Genomic DNA, 23,042 nt, shown 5'->3' with positions numbered 1-23,042 from the left:
TTTTCATCACTAAAAAAACCCCCGCTTACTTAAGCACAGAATAAAGCATGAAAGAATAAAGATTTTTATAGAAGTATAGCAGAGCCTGCCTGCTTGCAGCGAAGTCTGCTAGTCTCATGCTATCAAACAGTCTTCCTGTGGCTCAGGGCTGCTTACAGGGGGTTGGGCTGCAGAATATCCAAGGCCTTCAACTTTTCCTCATACCTTCTTCTCCCACTCGTTTTTCAGGGAGTCGGCGCTCTGATCCGACATCTTCTTCAGCTCAGCAATTTGCTTCTCTTTGCTCTCGCAGATGACCTGGGATTCCCGCAGCACACTTTGAACTGTGGGAGAAGAGCAGTCAGGGCCAGCCTCAGGGTATGTACACACACACACACACACACACACACACACACACACACACACACACAGAGAGAGAGAGAGAGAGAGACAGACAGACAGAGAGACAGACAGACATACACTCATGCTCATTGATGCACTGTCTGTAAATCAATGTCAATAAAGATATTGGTTCTATCAAACGGCCAGTAGCGCTTCTCTATATGTTTCTCGTGAAATGCTGAAATGCTTTTAGAGACAGACGAAAGAGCCGAGAGGAGAGGAGTGGAGGAGTGAAAGGCGTGAGAGAGGTGAAGGGAAGACGAAATTAAGCATGAAGAAAAAAGGCCCACATTATGTGATTAAACTTTAGATTGAGCAGCACAGCTGGAGCACGTCACTCCACACCAGTTAAGTCTCTTGTGGAATTGTATCTTTTTGGGCTTTTTACGCTGAGTGTTCAGAGACATTAGTATAAACATCCTTCCAGTTAACCCTGCAATCCTGTGACCTCTCACCTTTCTTCTCCAGTTTACGGATCATCTCCTCCGATTCCTTCTGCTTGGCCCGGTACGCACTCTTCATCTCTTCAATCTCACCATTCTTTCGGTCCAGAATCTAAGGAGGGAAATGGAGATTGTTTTTAAACACATACTGGAGAATTTTCTTTTTTTTTTTTTTTTTACTGCTGAGAAAATGGCTATCTTGCATACATTATGCTGGTTCTTGTTAAAGTGTCTTTGTTGAAGCTTTTTACTTTCTCCAGTAGCTATCAAAGCTATCAACCAAGTTTTACATGCAAAGTTAAGAATGTTTGCCTTAAGATCCTTCCTCACAGAGGCAAAATTAATAATAAAAAGGTACCATATATAAACAAAAGGGAAAACAACCACCAAAACTTATGAACCTGCAATCACTCTTAAAGGTACCCTGTGGAGTTTCTGACCACTAGTAGCCACAAGGAGGAATGTTTTTACATGTACACATCCCTGCCAATGGAAGAGGAAGGAAATACATTAAGCACGTTTGTTCGGCCTCAAGGATATACAGGTTGTGTTTTGGTGAAAAATACTGAATGTAAAAAGAAACCTTTGTTTACAAGAAAACTTCACAGGGCACCTTGAAATTGAGTAGCAGGTCTATTTAAAAATACAGAACAACTGACAACAACTAAATCTAAATAAATGATGTTTTCTGTTGTTTAAAGGTTTATTTACATGTTTGTGAACTCTACAACGGCCCTTTATTCTCAATCATGAGTTGACAAAAAAAAAAATAGATTTTTCATCTTCAGATTCAGTTATTTATAGGAACATGGAACATTTTGTATACATAATTCATTGTATGACTTGACAAGACTTCATCTTCCACATGCCTATCTAATCCTAAGGAGGCTACGGATTAACTGAGTGAAATGGCATCTGAGCGAACCACCTGTGCTGAGGTGTGATGAGGTAACTACATCTGCTTGCTTGTGCCATCTGTGAGTAATTAGTTAAATTAGGCTATGGAGAGCTGGAGCTCAAGTATAAAAGGACAGTCGAGCACTCTCCAGGTTGAGGAAGAAGGTGTCTTGGCTCAACTGATAATGCGCATAGATCCATTATGCAGTTGGTCTAAGGTTGTGTCTACTGCCCAGTGTGGAAGAAGGCACATTTTCTAACAGGTTCTAAACAAAAAAGGGCGGTTTTCTGCCCACAGTTTCTTGTAAAATGATGGTACAATGCAGGCCTTCATGTACCGTATAGGTACGATGAATCCGCAGTCAACTGTCCTGTCACATTACCAAATTCTACTCTCACAATGAAATCAAATCATCTACTTAAAATGTTAATCTAAACCTCTTTTTAAGCAGAATTGATAATGGTATTGGTATTACCCATCCAATTAATAGGACAGAACAAAACAGACTAGACCAACAACAGATGCTATGACTTTATGGCTGAAATAGCAGAAAGTAAGAGTGCTTATTTTTCTGTCAAGAACTGTCCCAAAGCCCATAAGACTTTATTTCTCTAGCATTTTGTTCTATCCAAGTGCACTTAGTTGCCAAGCCTGTCATCCTCTGTGTGAATGGGATGGGGGAGATGAAAGGAGGATGGGGCAGCTGGAGCAAAGTTCACAGAACATTTAGGGATACCCAATTTTTTCCATTTCACCATCCCAGAGATATTGTTGTCTTTTTAGGGGTCCACCAAGCAAGGAGATGACACAGTGTCAGGTCCAGGGAGAGTGCACTAGACAGTGGGAAATGACAGCTTTTAGGGTGCCCATTTTAGGCTTCTATAATCCATCCTAATGCAGAGAGAATCCAGCCTGGCTGTCCATGATTTTAACCAATATCATCAGTGAATGGAGTAACTTAACTGGAGAAGAAAACACACCTACAAAATATGGAGTTAGACCATGAGTATACTTTCTATACATACAGAGAAATAGAAACAAATTTCACAACAAAAACACAAATGTAATTTAATCCCAATGGCATTTAAAACAAAATATAGTTATTACTGACCATCTATTGTTTTCTGTTGTACGCTGTGGTCTATTGTTAATCTCAGATGTTAAAATAAGCATGTGCTTCATCACCTGAGGTTATTAAATATTTTAAAACTACACACTGTACTGATCCACAACCATTAGCATACAACACTCAGGTCTGTTCTCTCATTACCCTCTGCATTTCAAGCAAGGGGACAATGACCAGTAGCCTTTCAGCAGCCTATACATTATTCATAAGGAGACTAATTAAAACTAAACCTAGCTTGCCCACCTTCCATCAGGCTCGTCAGAGTGCACACCTGAATCACTCCCCTTTGAAGTCATTAGAGGGGATACTGGGTAAAATTCTGAGGAAATTAAATCGGACATAACTCGCAATCTGTATGTAATTAAAGAGAGGGAGAGAGAGCTAGCTGTCATCCTGTCTCTTGTCAAACACAAAGAAGCAATGGGCATCTTAAAGTGGAGAGAAAATTGGAGTGGTTTTTTTTCAGTTTTATTAAAAGCTTCTGTGGCAGCAAAGGAAAGTCATACCGAGGACGTGACAGATCCCAGGTGCTTGATCTGCAGCCTAACTGATGGGCACCTAGTGTGAAATAAGCCAGCTTAACTGCTATTTTCACCAGATGACAAAGAGCTTTAAAAGAGCTGATTATTTGCAGTATGGGACGATGAAAAGAGAAGAGGCTCGTTCCTTTCCTTTTCATTAGCCACCAAATGGAATCAAGAGTCAATGATGGGCATTGTGAAGCAGGTTAACTAGTTTTCATGAGCACTCAAGTTAACAGACCTGCCTGTCCAATTTCCCCAGAAGAAATCATCGAATTCATTTTAAGTTCTTACGTGTTATTTCGCAATAACAAAACTGAAACTATCCTGCAAACAATTTTCAGTTATATAGTGGATATTCTACCAGTACTCAGTTTGGATTTTATACACTTGAAATCATGGTTTCCTGATGAGATGCAGTGAATGAAAATGAGTAATTATTTCATGCCAATCGCAACCAAAGAAAAGCAGTAGACGTCCAGAATGGGATTCAGCCATGGTCAGACTACGCCTTTCCCTTGCAGACTCTGACTGGACGTCTCACTCCAGAAGAAAATTCTTTGCAAAGACAAACACAGTCAAACTATGGCCAATTCAATGTCTGGGCATGCACTAAAGACTATATAGCACTATAGGACCAATACCTGTGGTAGGCTAATTAAATTAACATAAGACTATGTCTGCTGGTTTAGTGGGCATTTACAAGCATTGTAAGAAAGGATTCCATAGCCAAAAGTAAATAATGAATATAACTTAATGAATAACTTTATGCTTGATTTCCAACATTCACAGCAGATGGCCAAATTTATTGTCTGTGTTTAGGGTTATGCTAGGATTCACTACCTTTCAGTTTTGATTCTTACTTTCTCAATATCTGCATCATGTCTCTGCTGCATCTTCAGTTTCTCTTCCTGGTGCTTGGCCTCCAGAACCTTGATCTTCATCTCAGTCTGGAAACACATAGAAAACCAAGATGTCACATAACACTATGGACTTCTAGAGCACTTTTAACTCTCTAGTGAATCCGTTTTTAATTCCATATATGAAATGAAGTTGGTAGGCAAAAAAACTGAGATGTACTCAACTGTGTGTGTGTGTGTGTGTACACATGTTTGCATTTGTCTATAGTAAGCACAACAAAGTGAAAGCCTGTGTGTTTTTGTGTGTGTGTGTGTGTACTTCTGCATACACAGCAGTTGAACATGAAGAGAGCGGCTGTTTTCATTTGAACACAATATTTTCAGAGGATCAAAAGTTCAGCGTTGCCATGTGCATGTTGAGACAGATCTTAAGCTAGAGAGCTTCCAAATGTTAGCAAACTAAAACCCTAACAACCTATTCATCACCTACTGTAATTGACTAAGAAAATTGCAATCAATTTTTCATCTTCTATGTTGTTTTTATACAAAATGAGCTATTAGTCATTTGTCATTACTAGAAAATAATTATGTTTCTGGCAAGACAATATTATTCACAAATATGGCTTTTAAAGGCGTTCCCTTTGCATGTCTACATTTGTCTGCAGAGAGACAATAATACAATACAAGATTTTTATTTATTTATTTTTAATTGTATGAAGTCATTGATTAGTTGAAGAAATCCTGTGACTAACAGTCAGCTAAGAACAACCACGGCAGCCCTTTGAGGCTGTAATGCTCATTACGCAGTAGAAAACTAATGTTTTTGGTGCTGAAAAAAGGGAGAGACAACTTTTCTCAGAGCCTTACCACTGGTGGGGCAAAAAAAGTAAACTTTTGCCTGAGGGTGTGCCAGAGAAAAAGAAAATGTTATGTAAAAAAATGTAAAAGTGGTTTATCCTCTGGTAAGTATGAAAGTGTTTAGAGATTTGCATGGCAGTCCTTTTTTTCTGGCCTGCGGGTGGGGCTAGAGAAACTGTAGCATATCAGTCAATGGCCGCTGACAGTAACTATAAAATAGTATTGCCTTGGTTGAATCGCTTTCACCTTTTACAAAACAATCATCCATTTTAGAAACATCCTTAAAATACACTTTAGTATTTTTCACAATTTACATATATCATTTCCTGCAAATTTTACATGGCTTTTTACTGCTATATTTTGTATTCCGATTTGTGTTATTTTCATTTTTTTTTTACTGTTTTCATTTGTTCTTTAGTAAATCCCATTTATTTCTTAAAATTAGATGTTTTCCTCAGCTTTTTCTAGCTACTCTTTGTAGTTAGTTTGTTAAGAATTAAACGTAAGATGTTTCCGCTCACAACACATGGAAATACAAAGAGAACCTTTGACAGACAGATGACTGGCCATTTGCTTTGATGTGACTACTCATGTTTAGTCACTGTCTGTTCTGATGTGTTAATCAACCCTGGAGCAGGGTGACAATGTTATTCCTTTGAAAGTGTGGTTGTGTGTGTGAATATGTCAGTGGTTAAAAACATCCCGAACCTAGCTCTTGTTTGTTTTAGTCATCAAAACAATTAAGTAGAAAATTCCCACAACATTACTTGGCACAGTCAAACCACATTAGACCTTCTCTTGGTACAAATCAAAGAATAAAAATATGATTCAATTACAGTATGGTTTAAGTTTATAAATATCGATACAATACAGACATCAACAGCATACTGGATGTTAGAGAGAAAGTATGTAGCCATGCTTTGAGATTGAAATGGTGGAATTTATAAAACCCAAAGAGCTTAGGTTTTGTTAAGATGTCAGCACTTCACTCTGGATGATCATTTTGAGCACCATTAAAAAAATAGTCCAACTAAGACTCATAAAAATGCCTTCTAGATGCATCTCCTCATTATTGCACTTCAGCTACATTTACACACTGTATCCTTGACAAAGCTCTGTTAAGTATTCTGTCTCTTTCTTCTGTGTGTTTTTTCTTGATTTACCACCATTTCTTGTACAATTGAGGGGACCACAGGAGACCTGTCAGAGTAGAAAGGAAAAAGCAAAAGAAAGTGAGAGAAAGAGAGAAGGAGAGAGATGGCAGTGATTGAAAAGCAGAAGAGTAAATGGAGACCTGATTCTGCCGGCACCCCCCCTCCCCCCAAAAAGCACATATGGGGGTGTCACTTTCTCATCCTCTCTTCAAATGCTCTTTGGAGAAAGTTTGTCAAACTAGATCAGGGGTGTTGGAAACTTGTTTATAAAAGCGTCAGTGAAGGAAGGAGGAGGAGGAATGTCGTACACCTAAGGCGTCTGAGATGCCTTCAATCAGCCCGACTGGGTGGTACAGCTTTTTTGCCTCTTCTCTTCTTCAGAGTTGAAGCGAGCGTTGTAAGATGCCATGTTTTTTGACACTTCGCTCTTGAAAGGATGAGAGGGAAGAAGGGGTGGGGGTGGGGAGGAGGTATGAGAGAGGGAATGTGAGGAGAAGACGGAAACAGTTGCTTTTTCTGCTCTCAAAAACCAGCACAGGGTCAAGGCCTTTTTCCTCAGGGGGATGTGTTCACAAAGTGTCTGCTAACTGTTTGGGCTCCACAAAGCAAGGTTGTGTTTGTGCATCTCCTTCATCTTGCCTGAGATGTACAATGTTCTGGTGCATCTTTCATCCTCAGTAAACACAGATGCTCTACGATAGTCAGTATGCAGCGTTCTGCTATCTACTGAGGAGCAGCTAGATGCCATTTCCACACTCTGACAAGAAGTTAATTTAGTGTAGTCTGTCCAGATAGTAAGGCTGGATAAAAACTTTGGCTAAAATTGAATCTCTGACATATGGGAAAAAAATGACTCCCATAGTTAGAGGCGGGTAGTTCCAAAGACAGAAAGTAAACAGATTATTACTCAAAATTGCTAATATGAATACAACAAGTACATAAGAATCATTTACAAAGGGCAGAAATGCTTGAAATAGTAACTTTATCATTATGGAACACTGTTGGTCCCTTGGGTCTCCCAGCCTGAAGTGCCATCTTGAAAGCCAAACCACAGAACTAGTCTCCTTTAAACTACTAAGGCTCGCTAGCTTGCTCTGTTTTAGCTTTGAAAAGCGTTCAGATAAGACAGGCTATGTACCTCTAAATCACAGGCTGAGAGCTCAAGCGCCATCCCATGGGATCCTTAGATTAGAGAGACTGCATCATTATGGCAACGGAAAGCAAAGGGGCCTGATCCCCAGTCAGGGGCTTGTGACCATTAGAGTGTGACTACTTGACACTAACATTCATCTACCATGCTGTCCCTGCTGCCAACAATCTCTCAGGTCAGGAACCAAGGGGTTAGTTTGAAGACAGCATGCACACACTTACAAACTTGGATGGGGTGCTTTAATCAGCCTGTCAGTATCTCCCTCTGTAAACACATGACACGGGCCAATGGCTAAGCCTGACTCATCAGTCGCCATTTAATTGAATTTCCAAAGAAAGACCCATCCCTAATAATGCTGTTGAGCACTGCTAGAGTGTACTGAAGGATTAGCAGGACTTTGCTGCTCCTGCAAGAGATTTTCCACAACTCACCCATAAGCAAACACACTGTATAAGCTAAGTGACTCAAAGCAATGTCAGCTTGCAGTGAAGTTTCTTAGCTGCCACTCGTTGTTCCATAGGAAAAGAGCAGTCAGCATTCTTATCAATGCAGTCGGTAGCTTAGTGGGAGGATGAGCTTGGTGTGAAAGCTGAGATGTTCGTTAAGCTGTCGCCAGTTTAAGGACATGTGGCATGTATAACTCTTTAAACCTGGGTAAATTTTCAACTAGGCTTTGGGGATTAAAGGGAAGTGATGTCACTGTGATTTTCTAGACTGGGCCTAGACAGCCACGCAATAGTAGTGTTGGACGAGGTTTCTATGGTTCTGTAGGAAAGCTTAACGAGGCTGTTGAGGACGATATGGTTAAGGTTGGATCAGTGACTTCTATAGGGAAATACTGGGTGTGTGGGTGTGTCACAGCTGTATCCTGTGGGGTTCAGAGTTCCTGAAATCCACCTAACACTCTTTTAATTGCTAATGGTGACTCAAGACACATGATCAGTGAGGGCATCATAAATGATAGAAACTAAAAGAAAAAGGGGCTTTACAATAGCACGTCATAAACCACAGTCCGATTAGGATTCCCCAGATGGTACAGCCAAAACAGAATTCCCAGAACCTTACAATAGGAATCAGAGATGCATTGGGACAATGAGGAGTTCAAGAAAAGGTTCTGCATAACAGGGCAGGTTCTGCATAACAGGGCAGAAAAAAAACAGATGTCTGCATTTTTTTTTTATATAATGGGGACTATAAGGCACTCGGCTTGTGGTGTTCAAAGCACAAAATAAAATAAAAAAAGCCAGGTTACTCAAGATAATCCACAGACCTTGTTGGAAGCAGTTTCATGTAGTCCCATTATGTTCAAAAAATGCAGACTTCTCTACGGCCGATATCTCCAAAACTCGACAACTCACACCAAAACAATCTAATGCTATTTAATGTATAAATAACACTACATGAAAGAGGAAAAAATATGTATTTTTGATGTTGGGGTGAACTGTTCCTTTAAGCACAGTGGTGCTTTGGGTTGAATGCTAATATTGGCATGCTAACATGCACTTGATGATAACGCTAACATGCACTTGATGATAACGCTAACATACTGATGTTTAGCAGGTATAATGTTGACCATGTTCAGCATCTTAGTTAAGCATGTTAACATACTAACATTTGCACAAAAAAGAACAACAAAAGTACAGCAGAGGCTGATGGGAATGTCATTAGATTTGCAGGTCAGAAACCGAAGTATTGGACAAATTGAAATTTTGACCTGATGATAGCGCTAGATGAAGAGTTAAGGGATCACCACATGATTACAATTCATCCAGAGGAGAACATGAATGTGTGTAGCAAATTGCATGGCAATCCATCCAACAGTTGTTGGACACAAATGTCAACCTCATGATGGCGCTAGAGGAAAAGTCAAGGGATCACAAACGTCATCAGGGTTCATCCTCTGGGAACCATGAATGTCTATACAAAATTACATGACAATCCATCCAGTAGTTGTTGAGAGATTTCAGTCAGGACCAAATTGGAGGACCAAACAACGGACCAACATTGCCGTCCCCAGAGCTGCTAGCATGGCTAAAAAGCTTAACCACAGTTTGCTGGCAGTGACTTCTATAAGCCTTGGAAGAATAGAAGGTAAGGCCACGACACACACATATCTTTCAATAGTCTGCAATAGACTGGCTACAGTAGGCAAAGAGCACAAACCTAAGCACCATGGGGGGAAAAAACTCCTGTTCTGCACCATTTCCCCTCATTTCCCAATGTGTCCCTCCCAATGTTTCTCTGTGACTTTCCTGAACTGGTTCCCATAGTGAGAGCATTCTGGCCTCAGTGGAAATGGCATGCCCGTTCAGTTTTCTACAGCTTCCATCCTAGAAATGTATGGTCTTATTCAAGGCCACCCACATACAAACTGAATCTGAAAGGTATTTTGTCCACCATACATACTAGTTACATAAAAGAGGTGGACAAAATATTATAATCACCCATCAATATAAAAATACCATTAACTACAGCATCAAAAATGGCTGTAGAGTTGAAACAACAACCCTCTGACTCAATGTTTTTATAAACTTAACATTATAAGCTTCACACAATACAATTTATTGCACGACCATTGAATTGGATTGCATTACTATTGATTGTGTACTGGTGTACCTAATAAACTGGTAACTCTGTGTATATAAGTAAAGTTGTTATGGAGGTTAGATATGGTCTTCCGAGATAAATTTATATTCCCAACACACACAGCTGTATGTAGCCAGTCAGCTAGTCTGAGGCAGGATCAAACAGCATGGGACGTTGCTTTAATGTTTTTGTATTGGTGTTGCTACATTCAATATCAGCCCACAGGTAGCCTGACCGACTTGGTGGATGTGGACGGGGGAGTGTTTGTGTCCACGCATGTGAATCCTCTTTTAGCAGTCATAAACAGATCTTTAATATGACAGGTCAATAAGAAAGACCATTCTTGTCCATCATGTTTCTGTGTGTTTCTTCCTTTCCCTTTCTCTCTGGCCTTTCCCCCTCCATTCTCTGCCCTCTTCCGGCGAAGCCGATTTAACTGACTGGAGCGCTTTCCCCAAGCAGACATGAAAGCCACAGCTATTACAGCAAGTCATGCCCAGTTTTATATTTAACAGTGCAGTGTAAAGGCGGATAGTGGGGGGGATGAGTGGTCGTTCAGTAGAGGTGGGGAGGGGCAGAGAGGACTTCAAAGCATGCTTTCCTTATGGGATTTTCAGCTTAAATCCACATAAGGAAAAAACTGTCATCACTGGGAGCCGGCATTATTTTTGTCTTCTGAGAGGAACGCTCGCCTCAGCCACTTTAACAATACAAACTATGCACAAAGATGTATGTACATGGCTGTGGGGCTGTCTAATGCCATACAGCAGTCAAGGGAGCTTTAACCCCTGCATGTGTTCACCTCTTGCTTCCGTACAAATGCTGAGCATACGGAATAGTGAGTAACAAGGATTTAGGCTTACTGGAATGGATATACTGTAATGGGCAATCTTTTAAATATCATGTACTGCTTTTGGGTATACAAAGATGGCATCAGAATTATGATATTTATCACACATAGAAGGGTGCTCAGATACTGCTGGGGTTTGCTAAGGGCTCTTACTGCAGTGCATACCTCCTTGCTTTGTACAAGCTGTGGGCCCTGATCATCAGCCAAGGTGCTGTTCCTCCCGAAGCCTGACTTGAAAATCTACAGAGATAAAGAGGAGCGAGATTAGTTAATGAAATGACTGAGGAGTTCAAAGACAGCACTTTTGTCTACGTAACAATAAATGAACCACAAGGGACCCCTTGACAACTTACCGGAGACAAGGGAATGGGCTTCTCTCGCAAATACCTGGGGTTTTCAATCTGAAAGAGTAAATAGAAAAACTTTAGACCCCTCTTTCTCTTCTTCCTCTCCTAACAAAGCCTTACCACTATCAGTATATACCCTCCGCCCTCAGTTTGTCATAAACAATGCAGGGAGCACATCAAAAGCTTGGTGCTGTGGCTGGAGTCTCTTCCGTCAACTCTTGTCTGTTTAGAAAGACAGAATGCATCAGGCTACATCAAGGCATTGTGTGGCTGACTCTGTTTCCGCTCTCAACCCCTCTTTGCTGTCGCGACACGACCATTTTGTCAACACTCAGGACCACTAATCTGTAAGCTATCCCCGGTCTGTTTACAGTCAGATGGAGACAAATGTGTATACATCCTTGCCAAACACTGACACGGCATGTTCTTTGATTATAATGTGAAACACAAGAGACTGAAAAAAGAGTGAGCTGCTTAACTACCTGAATGTAAAAGGGCCACAGTCCAAGTGACTCTGCAGCATTACATCAATACATCAGCTCACTAACTGTGACACAAATGGCAAAAAAACCCAAAACAATATGTGTGTTGACAACCTGTTATTTTCCTTCCACTATTTAACATTTGTTTATGACCCCATTATTTTCTTGTGAACTCACACTATCATACAGTGTTTCTCTCTCATGCACTGAGGCTGTCTGTAGGGGCTGCCAACTAGCGGCAAGATCATGGCCTTTCAAAGCAGTAGAGCTGACTTTGGAGATGACAGCAATGACGCCCAGTAAACAGTTCTTTTGCTTATCTCTTCAACATGGGGATGAAGGAGGAGGAGAAGAAGGAAGAAGAGTTGGAGGAGGAGGAAGAAGAGGGTAATGTGGGACTCATTCAGTGGTTTAAAAAAAAAAAAGAAAAGAAAGGTATTTAATGTTGTGAGGTGGCACAACCCAAACGTAGCTAACCCAGAATGAATGGGAGATGAGAGAACAGGACCTGAAAGAACCTCAGAGGTTGGGACTAAAATAGTTACAGCTACTGTACGAGGTTAACGTCACAATCTGTTGCTTCAGGATGAGTCAGTGACAGGTGAAATAGATGAAAGTAGCTCTGTCCTGACAAAGTCTGCGTGATGCAGGTAAAAACAGGTTAGACATTTCATTAGCTGACACACTGTAAGCCCTAAACAAAAGGAGACAACCAGCTTGACAACAATCAGGTTTATAAACTGTAATCCATGCACTCAGAAAGACATAGGCACAAGAACAGATCACTCAATATAGTCAGTGCAGAGCGGCATCAATGGTGCGTGCCATGATGTGTGATGAATTGCTAGTTAAATTTGGCATTGGCTAAATAAAAAAAATCCATATTTACTAAGTGATGGATCAATCACTATCCTTCTTAACTACTGCCCAGAATGAAAATAAGAATGTGATTTATTTTTATACCCACAGACAGCCAGTCATCAGATTTGATTGAGCATGGCCCACAGGGCAAGGAAGACATGTAGACTAAATGCTGTGGTGTAATGCTGGCGCAGTGCGATACTAAACTTGGACTTGGTGCACATGTATCCCTGTGCACACACTCTTTTTCTGCGTGCCCACACACATGCTCCTGTGTGCACATGTTTGTCCAGTCTCACAGCTGGCACAGCGTCCTGTGTCATTGGAACCTGACGTGGATGGATAGACGGACGCAGAAGAGGAACAACACTCCACATTACAGGGCCTGGCTCTCCAGCCAAACAAACACACGGTGATTGATGGCTTCCTAGTTTCGGACTAGCGTTGAGCAAGCCGTCAGCACACCCACCTAACCACAGACAATGGGATGGCCAAGTGGCAGGCACTACCACTGAATTCTGTATTGTGTGAAAAAAATAGTCCAAGTTTTTACGCAAATTTTTTCTAGTTTGCATGCTTTTTTTCTCTAAAAGCAGGTCAGTGTATGCTGCACCTAACTCTACTGTAACACTCAACTCCCATTAAAGATAAAACTCTGTTGCTCCAGCACACAAGCTACAGACTAGCTGAAAGATGTTACAGATGGTGATCCAGCTGACTCAGGTTTTGTGACTCTTAAAGGCTTCCTATCCGTGACTGAAGCAATCTGCTGTCTACTGTCCAGTATGGCCACCATGCTGACTACACAGGCTTTATTACATTAGAGGTGAAATGAACAAACCGATATGGACTGCTTCAGAACATCTAAAGCAAAGATATTCTAGATAGAGTAATGCTCGGCTGTGCTGAAATTTTGTAGGAGCTGGGCGCTTTGAAGCAGTGCATCTATAAAACTTCTGTAAACTTGAAGAGGGTGTGTGTGTGTGTGTGTGTGTGTGTGTGTGTGTGTGTGTGTGTGTGTGTGTGAAGGAACATCTGTTGATTTGAAAGATGCAGGCTTGGGGGGAGCGTTGCCAAGCAATGCCTCTTATCAGCATCTCAACACAGAGGAGTGCATGGCTTCACGTCTGCTGATAGATACCTCAGATTACTCTAGTATTGAAAGAGAGTGGGAGAGTAACATGGAGAGAGTCAGAGAAAGATAGATGAACAGACAGACAGAGGGAGAAAGTGCCAGAGAGAGCAAAAGATAGGATGGTAGAACAGAGAGAAACAGTTGGAGAAAGAGAAGAAAAAAAACAAACAGAGGCTGTTCTGTAGAAAACATCACTGTGTGAGTAATGTGGGTGAAAGGACAGAGGCGACAAGCACACGCAAAAAATAAATAAAAAAAAGAGACTCTCAGGGTCATGCAGGTGAAGAGATAGAGAATAAATAAGGGAATAAAAAGACATGAGGGCTGAGTGCTTATCGAGCCCTGGCCTGGTACACTCCAGACAGAGAAGATAAGAGAGGTGCACACATCTTCAAATGCTCAGTTTACACAACCCGTCTCCCACTCCTCATCCGATCCTCACGTCCTACAATAGCAGGGAGCTGCCTAAAGAAGTGGTTTCAAGAGGACGTAGGTGAAAAGGATTTTTACACCCTTTGTTCAGCGCGTGTGTGTGTCTAAGTAATGCAGCTAACTCAGCATCATTACATTATTGATTTAGATCTACTCGTGCAGATCTACTCAGGCATTTCCCTGTCACTGTAGATGAGTTGCACCATGTTGACAGCTGCATGTAACCAAGAAGCTCATGGCATGCCCCTGGACTCACCCCCAGGTTCCAGCTGTTGAGACGGGCCTCCAGGTCACTGTCATCGGGAGACATATTTGCCTTCAACCCCCCATCCACCTGAGGAGGAAAAAGGGGAGTGAGTGCAGCAGAAACAAAATGGAAATTATGGGGGGGGGGGGGGGCTATAAATTAGAGGAGGGAATTTAAATGAAATGATTGGCAGTTTGGCCTGAGGAAGCAAACAGCAGACAGTGATAGAGGTTTTCATTTTGACACAATATAATTCCTCTCTTGGCAACAACAAAAGGGTTCTTTAAAAGCTTACAGATATACAGTACACCCACATGTGTTCTCCTCCCATACTAACAGCACTCTACTCCCTCGTTATCTCCATCTCTCCACCCTTTGCTCCCTCACTCTCCTCCCTCTCACATACAGCACTCCAGATGTTTGGCAGTTCCACATCATTTCCGTCACGCAGTAAATTCCACGAGGGGCATGTGCAGCTACACTGCCTGTCATTCTTGTTTTCCCCAGCCTTTTGTTACAACGGGCCTCCGGATTTGTTTTATACAGTAATTTTAATGCTTCCAGGGGTTCTGTTGATACAAGATCAGTTTACTCAAGTTGAGGTTGGGCAGCAAGGTTGAAATAGGGGAAATATCTAATAAAGTTGAGCGAGCGATAGGGAAAGGAGAGATGTTGTTGAATTTGATTAGGATCTAGTGGAGTGTGGACCTTGGGTGTACCTCAGCGGAACTGCACCGACACAGAGAAATCGTTGAATGGAATAGCTCAGGAGTAAATGCCCCTTCTGATTAAAAAGGCATTAAGGTCCCAGAGCCTCACCCTCGAACAAACAGAGTAAACGTTTAATTTCAACATCTAGGAATGCTGAGTATGCGGGTCACTGGCTGTTCAAAGCAGCGTGTCGGTCTCTGTATCGCACTAGGAATTCATCGCATTGTGTTAAAACACAATATAAATAGTATGAATAGCTTCAAATGGCTTTGACCACAGATGTACTAACAGTTGTGCCAATGAACTGTACATTGGCTTGTACCGTGAACATATACAGTAGAGATTCATGATGGTTTGATGAACAACACAATAAAAAAAAACATATTTCTGAATCAGCTTCTAACTATGAACAGTTTTGGTTATTTTACATGATAGATTTCTATTTGTACTTTTTTTCTGCATTCTTCATAATGAATCGAAGTGGTCGGGGTCCATTGGCAAATAGTGATGTCACATACTATTGCGCACCAATCAGGATTTAGCAACATTTGAGCTTTTTGCAGCCATGAATATTTAATGTTATCAAAAAAACACAACATTTGAGACCAAATTTTGGGGGGCTTTAAGTATTTCAAACTTTGATAAGTGAAAATGAAGAGTTGTGATCATGTCGGGTGAGATCATCAAATCATCTGAGGAGTGACTTTATTAGTTGTATTAATGGGGACTTACACATTTCCCCTAGAGAATTGTACCTAAATACACTCAGTTGCCAGTTTAATAGGCACACCTAACCAAAACTAATGAAGTCTAATACCACAGCCCTGTAATAAATCCTGCCTTAACAAAAGGTTATAATGTTCAGTTTTGATTTAAACTGTTTTAGAGAGATGTTGATTCAACTTTATGACCATTTTGAAGGCTGTAGTTTATGGGGCTGTTGAAAATTTCTTCAATATTTTGTCTACCCCACTTATATCAATAAGACAAAATAACAGAAACACCTCTCACTATAATGCAATACAATTCAACAGCACCACAAACTACAGCCTCCTAAAGGACCATAAAGCTGAACACCTCTCTAAAACATTTTCAACAAAAACTGAACATTATAACCTTCATGAGGGTATGTTTCAGCTATGAGCACCTAATACATTTTCAGCTGAGTGTATGTTACTGTCAAATGTATTGCGATCACAACCATTAGCTCAATTTTTGTTGCTTGAACCAGCAACTTATGAGTTCAGGGAATTTCCTCCAACTTCATGGGGAAATAAGTTCAGGAATTTCTAAAATTGGTTCACATTAAGGAAGAAAGTGAAACATTGTGGCTACTATATATATTGGCACCAGCGGGTTTGAATCTTATGACAAGTATGCCAGGGAAGTCCAGAGGTGTGATTGACAGTCTGAACTATGGTGATGAACTAACCATCCTGGCATCATGTCTGGGTGACTGCTTGAGTGGACTGGAGGACATGGGTCGTGATGGGATCTTTTCCTCGTATAGCCTTCTCCTGGAAGAGAGAATGTGAGAGAGAAGCATGAGAGGTTAACCTACACACGCAAACACACCTCTGGAGTCTGCTCTTGTCCCTCTGTTTGCATATAAGTGTGCTTGCGTAGGCAGCCTGCCTCGCTATTTACAAAGATCAACATCTGGCATTGGTTGCATGGTTTGTGGTCTGCAGTTCGTCCCATCTGAACAATAAACGTCTCTGCTATACATCTGTTTGTTTCCATGGACAGCCTACAGGGCACCAGTCTATGGCTTATATAATCCTTTTCTAATCATACACCTCACTCATTGTCTCTCATCATGCCCATCATGGTTTAAACAGGGAGCTTAACAGGGAAACAGCTTATATTCATTGGCACACAAACAGACACACTTCTCATTCCCACTACGCTCTTTCTCTCGCACACACACAGACAGGCATGATTGAGCTCACCATCTCATTAAGCGCAGGCACATGAGGCACTAATGGCCCACTAATGTTAACTGAATGAAGATGTTAGAGAAGACGTAGGACAACAATGAAATAGAAAACAAAAATCACTGTCATCTAATAAAGACATCAAATTGTTTTCTAGAGGGCACTATTTCACACTTGGAACCTATGGGCGTTCTTTTCCTCCCATGTAAGCACTATAGCTGTGAGGTTTCTGGAAAGACTGCTGAATATAGAACAGGAAAGATATCTGTGCAAGCACCTTTGTCATTTGTAGCTTACCTTAAATAGCCCTAAGTTAAGGAACACGCATATAACACCAACGCAGTGTTAATACATCTCGTAACTCTGTTTTTATCACGGTTTATATAGGTATTCTACATGGTAGCTATTTCACAGCACGAACTAAAGAATAGAACAATGGCTAAATTATTGCTATGTTCCTGAAACGTCTGGTTCTTTATATAATTGTAATCTATTGTTGGCTGCAATGGCTCTAGGTACTGTTAAAAGACTAATTATATATATATATATATATATATATATATATATATATATATATATATATATATATATATATATATATATATATATATATATATATATATATATATATATATATATATATATATATATATATATATATATATATAAAAATGCTATATTTAACTGTATGCACAGTGATGTTAATATGTTGTATTCATTTGCTAAGTATAATTATTTGCCTATAAGAATTAGGTCCATCTGAGGGACATATATGTTCTTCTTGCTAACATTTTTAATAACATTTGGGACCGTTTTAATTAGTATGTGTGTGTGCAATGACTGAATTGTCGTGCTGTGATATTGTACATATGTATTTTGTTCTCAGGGCTCTCTTGTAAAAAGAGACATCCTAATTGAAAGGAAGCTAAACTAAACTAATCCCTATTTTTGCAACATAAAGTATTTAAGTGATTGATAAATAGGATTCTGGTAAGATACTGGTAGATAAGATTCTGGGGATAAGACTGGACAGTTATGAGGACATAAAATATGATAACACACATCAGATCCTAGATACTATATCTTCAAAAGCACCAACGTTTAGACCCTCAGGAGGAACACCTCAGTGAGAGCAAGTTTCTTATTGAACCAGGTTTGCTTGTGTTTTTCCATGGTTAATTCACTCCATTCACTCTTAAAGCTGCACAGAATTTTGGAGCCCTGTATACTAATACTGTATGTAATAATTACATTGTGCTTCTGTACATGTACAGTTGTTGTCATGGGGCAGTGTGATGTCCATTTACATACCAGGAAGTCTCTCACTGACATGCCATGTGTTGTAAATAATGCGTTACAAATGCATTAATTGACCTGAGCACCATCAAAGTGTTGATGCACTTGTTTGTACATCAGCTACAATAGGAGGGCAGCAAAAACAACTGAGGCATATATACAGTACCTCTGAGGGACAGATGTCCTTAAATAATAAAATTAAAAAGACAACTATCACAGGAAAAGACCAATACAATACAATTGCAATGATACTGTTAGGGATTTAATATTTGCTCACTAATTTATAATTATCAAAATTTTCAAATAAAACCCTGCAGACTTCAGCTTTCATGTACTCACGCACTCCTTCTCTCTCACATACTGGTTTGTCTGTGCATGCGGGCGCACACGCACGCACACACGAAACTTGGATAAGGGGGCCAAGCTTTAAAATCTTGGGCCTCTAAGTCAACAGGTGGATGAGGATAATTGAATCAGATGTGTCTGGAGTCTGAGGCCCAGAGATCAAAGCAGTGGCAAGTCAGGCCAGAGCTGCACACACACATGCACACGCACACACAGAAGAAAATGAGAACACCATGTAGAGCCTCAGAAGCTGCAGCTTGGCTGATTAAAGCAGCCTGACATCCATACCCCAGCCTGACCTCCAGGTGCAGAGCCAGCCGGCCCGGGTCTCCGCCTCGGGCACCCTCAGGAAAGCAGTCTGACCTTGGAACACAAACATCCTTCTGCCCCTGCACACCCTCCACCATAACACAACACCACCTGGACGCAAGATCAGTGGAAACACTCTGGCCTGTAAGTGAGAGATGTGAGGCGTTTACACCAGCATCAGCGGCTGATTACTGCAACTGCGAGGACAATGTCATTGTCGCACTTACCCCCCAAAAAACGTAGAGGAGGGAGAGGGGAAAGCGGGGTTAAAAGTTTTCATGTGGATAAAAAAGCCCACAGTTGGAGGACAAAACTAAGAGGAAGAGAAAATAATAAGGCCTAAAAGAGAAGCTGCTGAAAATGGAGTAGTCACGTACAAAGAGATAAAGCCAAAACTAAACTTTGGCAGTGAACCTGACACCAGCTGTGCTGATTACCAAGTTAACATGTCAAACCAACCCACACCCACAATTTTCTCCCTTATGTCTTTATCATTATCTGTCGCCTTTGAACACAAGGTGACATAAGAAGATGGAGTAGATATGTAGGCTAATCACCAAAGCTGTTTTGTCTGATCTCTTGACCCTCGCTGACTGTACTTACTTTCCCATAGCATTCCTTTGCCTGAATAAGTGCTATAGACAAAGCAGTGGCTCCATCTTGTGACTAAATGAGGAATAGCACTGCAATAGTAGAATGCTTGGTGGAATTTGCTTAGGGCATTTTGGACTAATGAGGTTAGATTACGTTAAACAAAACACACACACACACACACACACGTCTGTGTGGAACATAAGTAACATCTCAAAACATCAGAAAATCATCCCAACTTTGTGTTTAAATCTTGAAACTTGAATTGGGCCCAACAGTTTCACAAGCTAAAAGAAGCCCTGCCCATCACCTGACTAATGGCGAGTGAGACGGAGATCAAACGTTGCCACATCACAGGGAGGGAGTCAGACAAGTTCCTTCCATTTAATCTTATCTAAATGAGAGAGACACATAAAAGGACTCTTGGCCCGGCTAATTTTCTCCATCAGGACGTTAGCCTGTGATCTGAGCGTCTTTCATGGTCTTATCCCAATCAGACACTATGGTACTCAGCAGTCTGCTCACCACAAAACCTCTCTATCCACACCCTCTACAGCAGAGTGGAGGAAGAGGCTGGAACCACACTGTTATTTGTAATGTAAGCTATAGCATCTATTATGCAAACAGATGCAACCTTTTAGTCATTCAAACAGGTCAATAATGATGTAAAAATACCTCACTGCTAGACATCAAGTCATATAAGCTAAAGTCTATCAGGCTATGCTGAATTTAACTAACTGATTCAAACATATTTATGAACATAATCATCCATAAACTAAACAAAACCACTGCATTGCAACATAATTGTGTCCATTACCTCCACACTCAAGGAGGAAGTGATTTAAGTATGCTGGTATTTTAAAATGTATTTCATTTTGTCATTTTCCAGTGTTATTATACAAAATCAAAACACAGAATTAAAATGTGTTCCATACAAAGTGTGTCAAATATTTAAAGACAAGCCCTAATGATGATTTTTTAAGTATCAAATATTCAGTCAGTAAAATTTGAACTAAATATGGCAGCAGAGGGCCTGTACTCTTTCTTACACAGCGCCCTAGTGGATATTAAGCTCTCTTTACTACACTTACAGTGCTCTCTTTTTATTATGCTAATGTACATATCGAGCCACTGGGCTCTGATTTGCCTTTCCTTCCTTCCTTCCTAATTGGAATGAAAAACCCGGAGCCATTACTAACATCACTTTGTCAAACCCCTGAACTGCCTGGAGTCAGAGGAAATATCCCTCAGCAAACTAGGATGACTGATGATTTAGAGAGGCATGCTCAAAGAGTTCACACAAACAATTTAAGAAACAGAGAACAAGGTAATGAGCTACCAAGCCTTATTCTCTGCTTTCCTCTCTCCTCTGTGGGGGTTAGACCTCAGGTACAACAACTGGGAAAGTGTAAAGAGGAAAATAGCAGAAAGATGGCTAGAGAATACAAAAGGTTCCTCATCCTGTCATGCTGTTTTGAAGTGCATTTCTTTGAAAAAAGTCAGAATGGACAGCTCATGCAGACTGATGCAACAACTTAGCAATGTCTTTGGCTTTTCAGATAGTGCTGCTGAGCAAATACGATGGGCGATCAGGCACGAAAGCCGTGTATATGCAGCTTAACAGCCAATGTTTTCAGTCTGATAAAAGCACTTGCTTGGATAAATATCTTTATCTGCCTTGTACATAGCATCTTCTGTATCTGACCAAAAGGTTTTTTCGTCAGTCTTCTCATCTGAGAAGTTAAGTCATCAGCTGGAACAACGGAGGAGCTCTCTTTTCAATAAACTCCATTTGTGCAGGGACAGTGATAATACCATACTAGAATGCCCATTTTTGACTTTTTACTTCAAAATGTGTTGCATTTCAAAAGAGAGGGGTGCCAGAACCTCTCACTGCCATATTAATAAGCAATGGTGAATTCAGTGGGATACATGAGTATGAGTATGTTATGCTTCCACTTAGGAAAGTTGTACTGCCAATATACTCTACATGGAAATCAGTTTCAGTTTTTCATTTGAAATTCAGATCAAAGTTCCTCACAGTATTAGATGAGCTCATTGATGCAAACAGTTGTGTAAAGAACCAAACACACTATTAAAAATATATGGAAGATCTGACTGGTAAACATTCTCCAACACTCAGTCAAACCCTCAGTCCACATTATTGGTACACTTCACAATTTACACAGCAGCTTTCTGCTCCAGACAGACAGACAGAAACAAAGCAAGCAAACAGCATTGAAAAGTTAAAAGGTAAATATCCGATTAATAATAGGTGAAGACAGATAATATAATATTCCTCTCATAAAACAACTCAAGCAGTGGTCGACCCGCGTTGGACCCATTTATACGAGACATGTGTCAACCTGCTTCTCACTGTTAGAAAGTACTCCAGTCTGCAGTGTAGTTCCATATACTTCACTGATAAACCTGAGAATTACACTTAATTACATGGAATAATCACCAGATAAAAGTTGCAGTTTCACATTTCTGTCTGTCTATACGCTCTCTTTTTTGGACCGTCAGGTCAGTTAAATTACTTTTAAACGTTGTAATAATTGAATTTATCTCCATTCATGGTAGCAACACCAGTTCCCCAAAGCCGGACAGCCTCCGACCCACATCCACCTCTGGTCGGGAGGAGGGTCTCGAAGGAGGTCTCGGCTGACGTGCGTTGACCCATTCAGATAGACCCAGGACACAGATTTAACCCATGTCACCATGTTGGTCTGAATGGGGTATAAGTGATACTGAACGTGGTGTAACCATTGGAATAAAACGCCTGGCTGAGAAGTCAGAGGAAAATAAATATTCAAGTAGTCCAGATTGCACATCTCATCGAACACTAAAAGCAGTAGACTGTGGACAAGAAGAAGAAAATTAAGCTACATTAGGCATTCAACAAGCAAAGCTGACCAATGCACAAAAGAAAAAATGTTATGTACACAAATACTATTTGTGGTTCCTGGTCAGTTTTTTTTAATCATAAATAACATGCATTACCATGCATCAGTGCATAATAATGATCAACTCTATAAAGCTGAGATCCTGACCATGTTTATGTATGTAGGTTTAAAAAAAAAAAATAGAGAGATGTTTAATTGTCATCGCCAGTTTTATTTAGGTACATTTTCAAAAGGTAAAGTTATATGTATTTAACTGAGGTAATGTACAGTGGAATAATACCTGCGATGTGCTGCAATGGGCGAGGAACTGGTTCTCTCCTTAAGCAGACCGAAAGCCAAACTATCATCAGTATAGCCACCCAGCTCTCCCATCACCCAGTCAGGCAGACCTGCATTGCTGTGCTCCACTGACCGACCAGTCAGTGGCTCATCAAAGTAGATGGACTACAAAAGAAAATTCAAAGAGAGGAGATTAACTTTGGGTTAATTAAGTCTATCAGTATATGCTATCCATATATTGCATGTATATTGCAATGATATTTAATGAGCTGCAACTCAAATGCATTAGATTCAAGCTACAATCTTTTTTTTGGTAACTGACCTTGAGTATGTTGCC

The 23,042-nt window shown here is 40.6% G+C and overlaps 1 protein-coding gene across 4 annotated transcripts in view; it reads right to left on the bottom strand.

Annotated features, from left to right (window-relative positions):
• cep112 (centrosomal protein 112) overlaps positions 1–23,042 on the bottom strand; it is a 103,193-nt gene that overhangs the window by 79,012 nt on the left and 1,139 nt on the right. For all 4 annotated transcript variants that reach the window (XM_044180911.1, XM_044180910.1, XM_044180908.1 and 1 more), the window contains exons 4-11: positions 22,707–22,870; positions 16,475–16,559; positions 14,341–14,418; positions 11,181–11,228; positions 10,993–11,067; positions 4,233–4,319; positions 837–936; positions 205–323 (exon numbers count right to left, since the gene is read on the bottom strand). In XM_044180911.1, coding sequence (XP_044036846.1) covers positions 205–323; positions 837–936; positions 4,233–4,319; positions 10,993–11,067; positions 11,181–11,228; positions 14,341–14,418; positions 16,475–16,559; positions 22,707–22,870 — 756 coding nt within the window. The remainder of the gene's footprint in view (positions 1–204; positions 324–836; positions 937–4,232; positions 4,320–10,992; positions 11,068–11,180; positions 11,229–14,340; positions 14,419–16,474; positions 16,560–22,706; positions 22,871–23,042) is intronic.

The sequence above is a fragment of the Siniperca chuatsi genome, linkage group LG21, assembly GCF_020085105.1.
Source record: "Siniperca chuatsi isolate FFG_IHB_CAS linkage group LG21, ASM2008510v1, whole genome shotgun sequence".
Taxonomy (NCBI): Eukaryota; Metazoa; Chordata; class Actinopteri; order Centrarchiformes; family Sinipercidae; genus Siniperca; species Siniperca chuatsi.
This window is presented reverse-complemented; position numbering and strand designations above follow the sequence as displayed.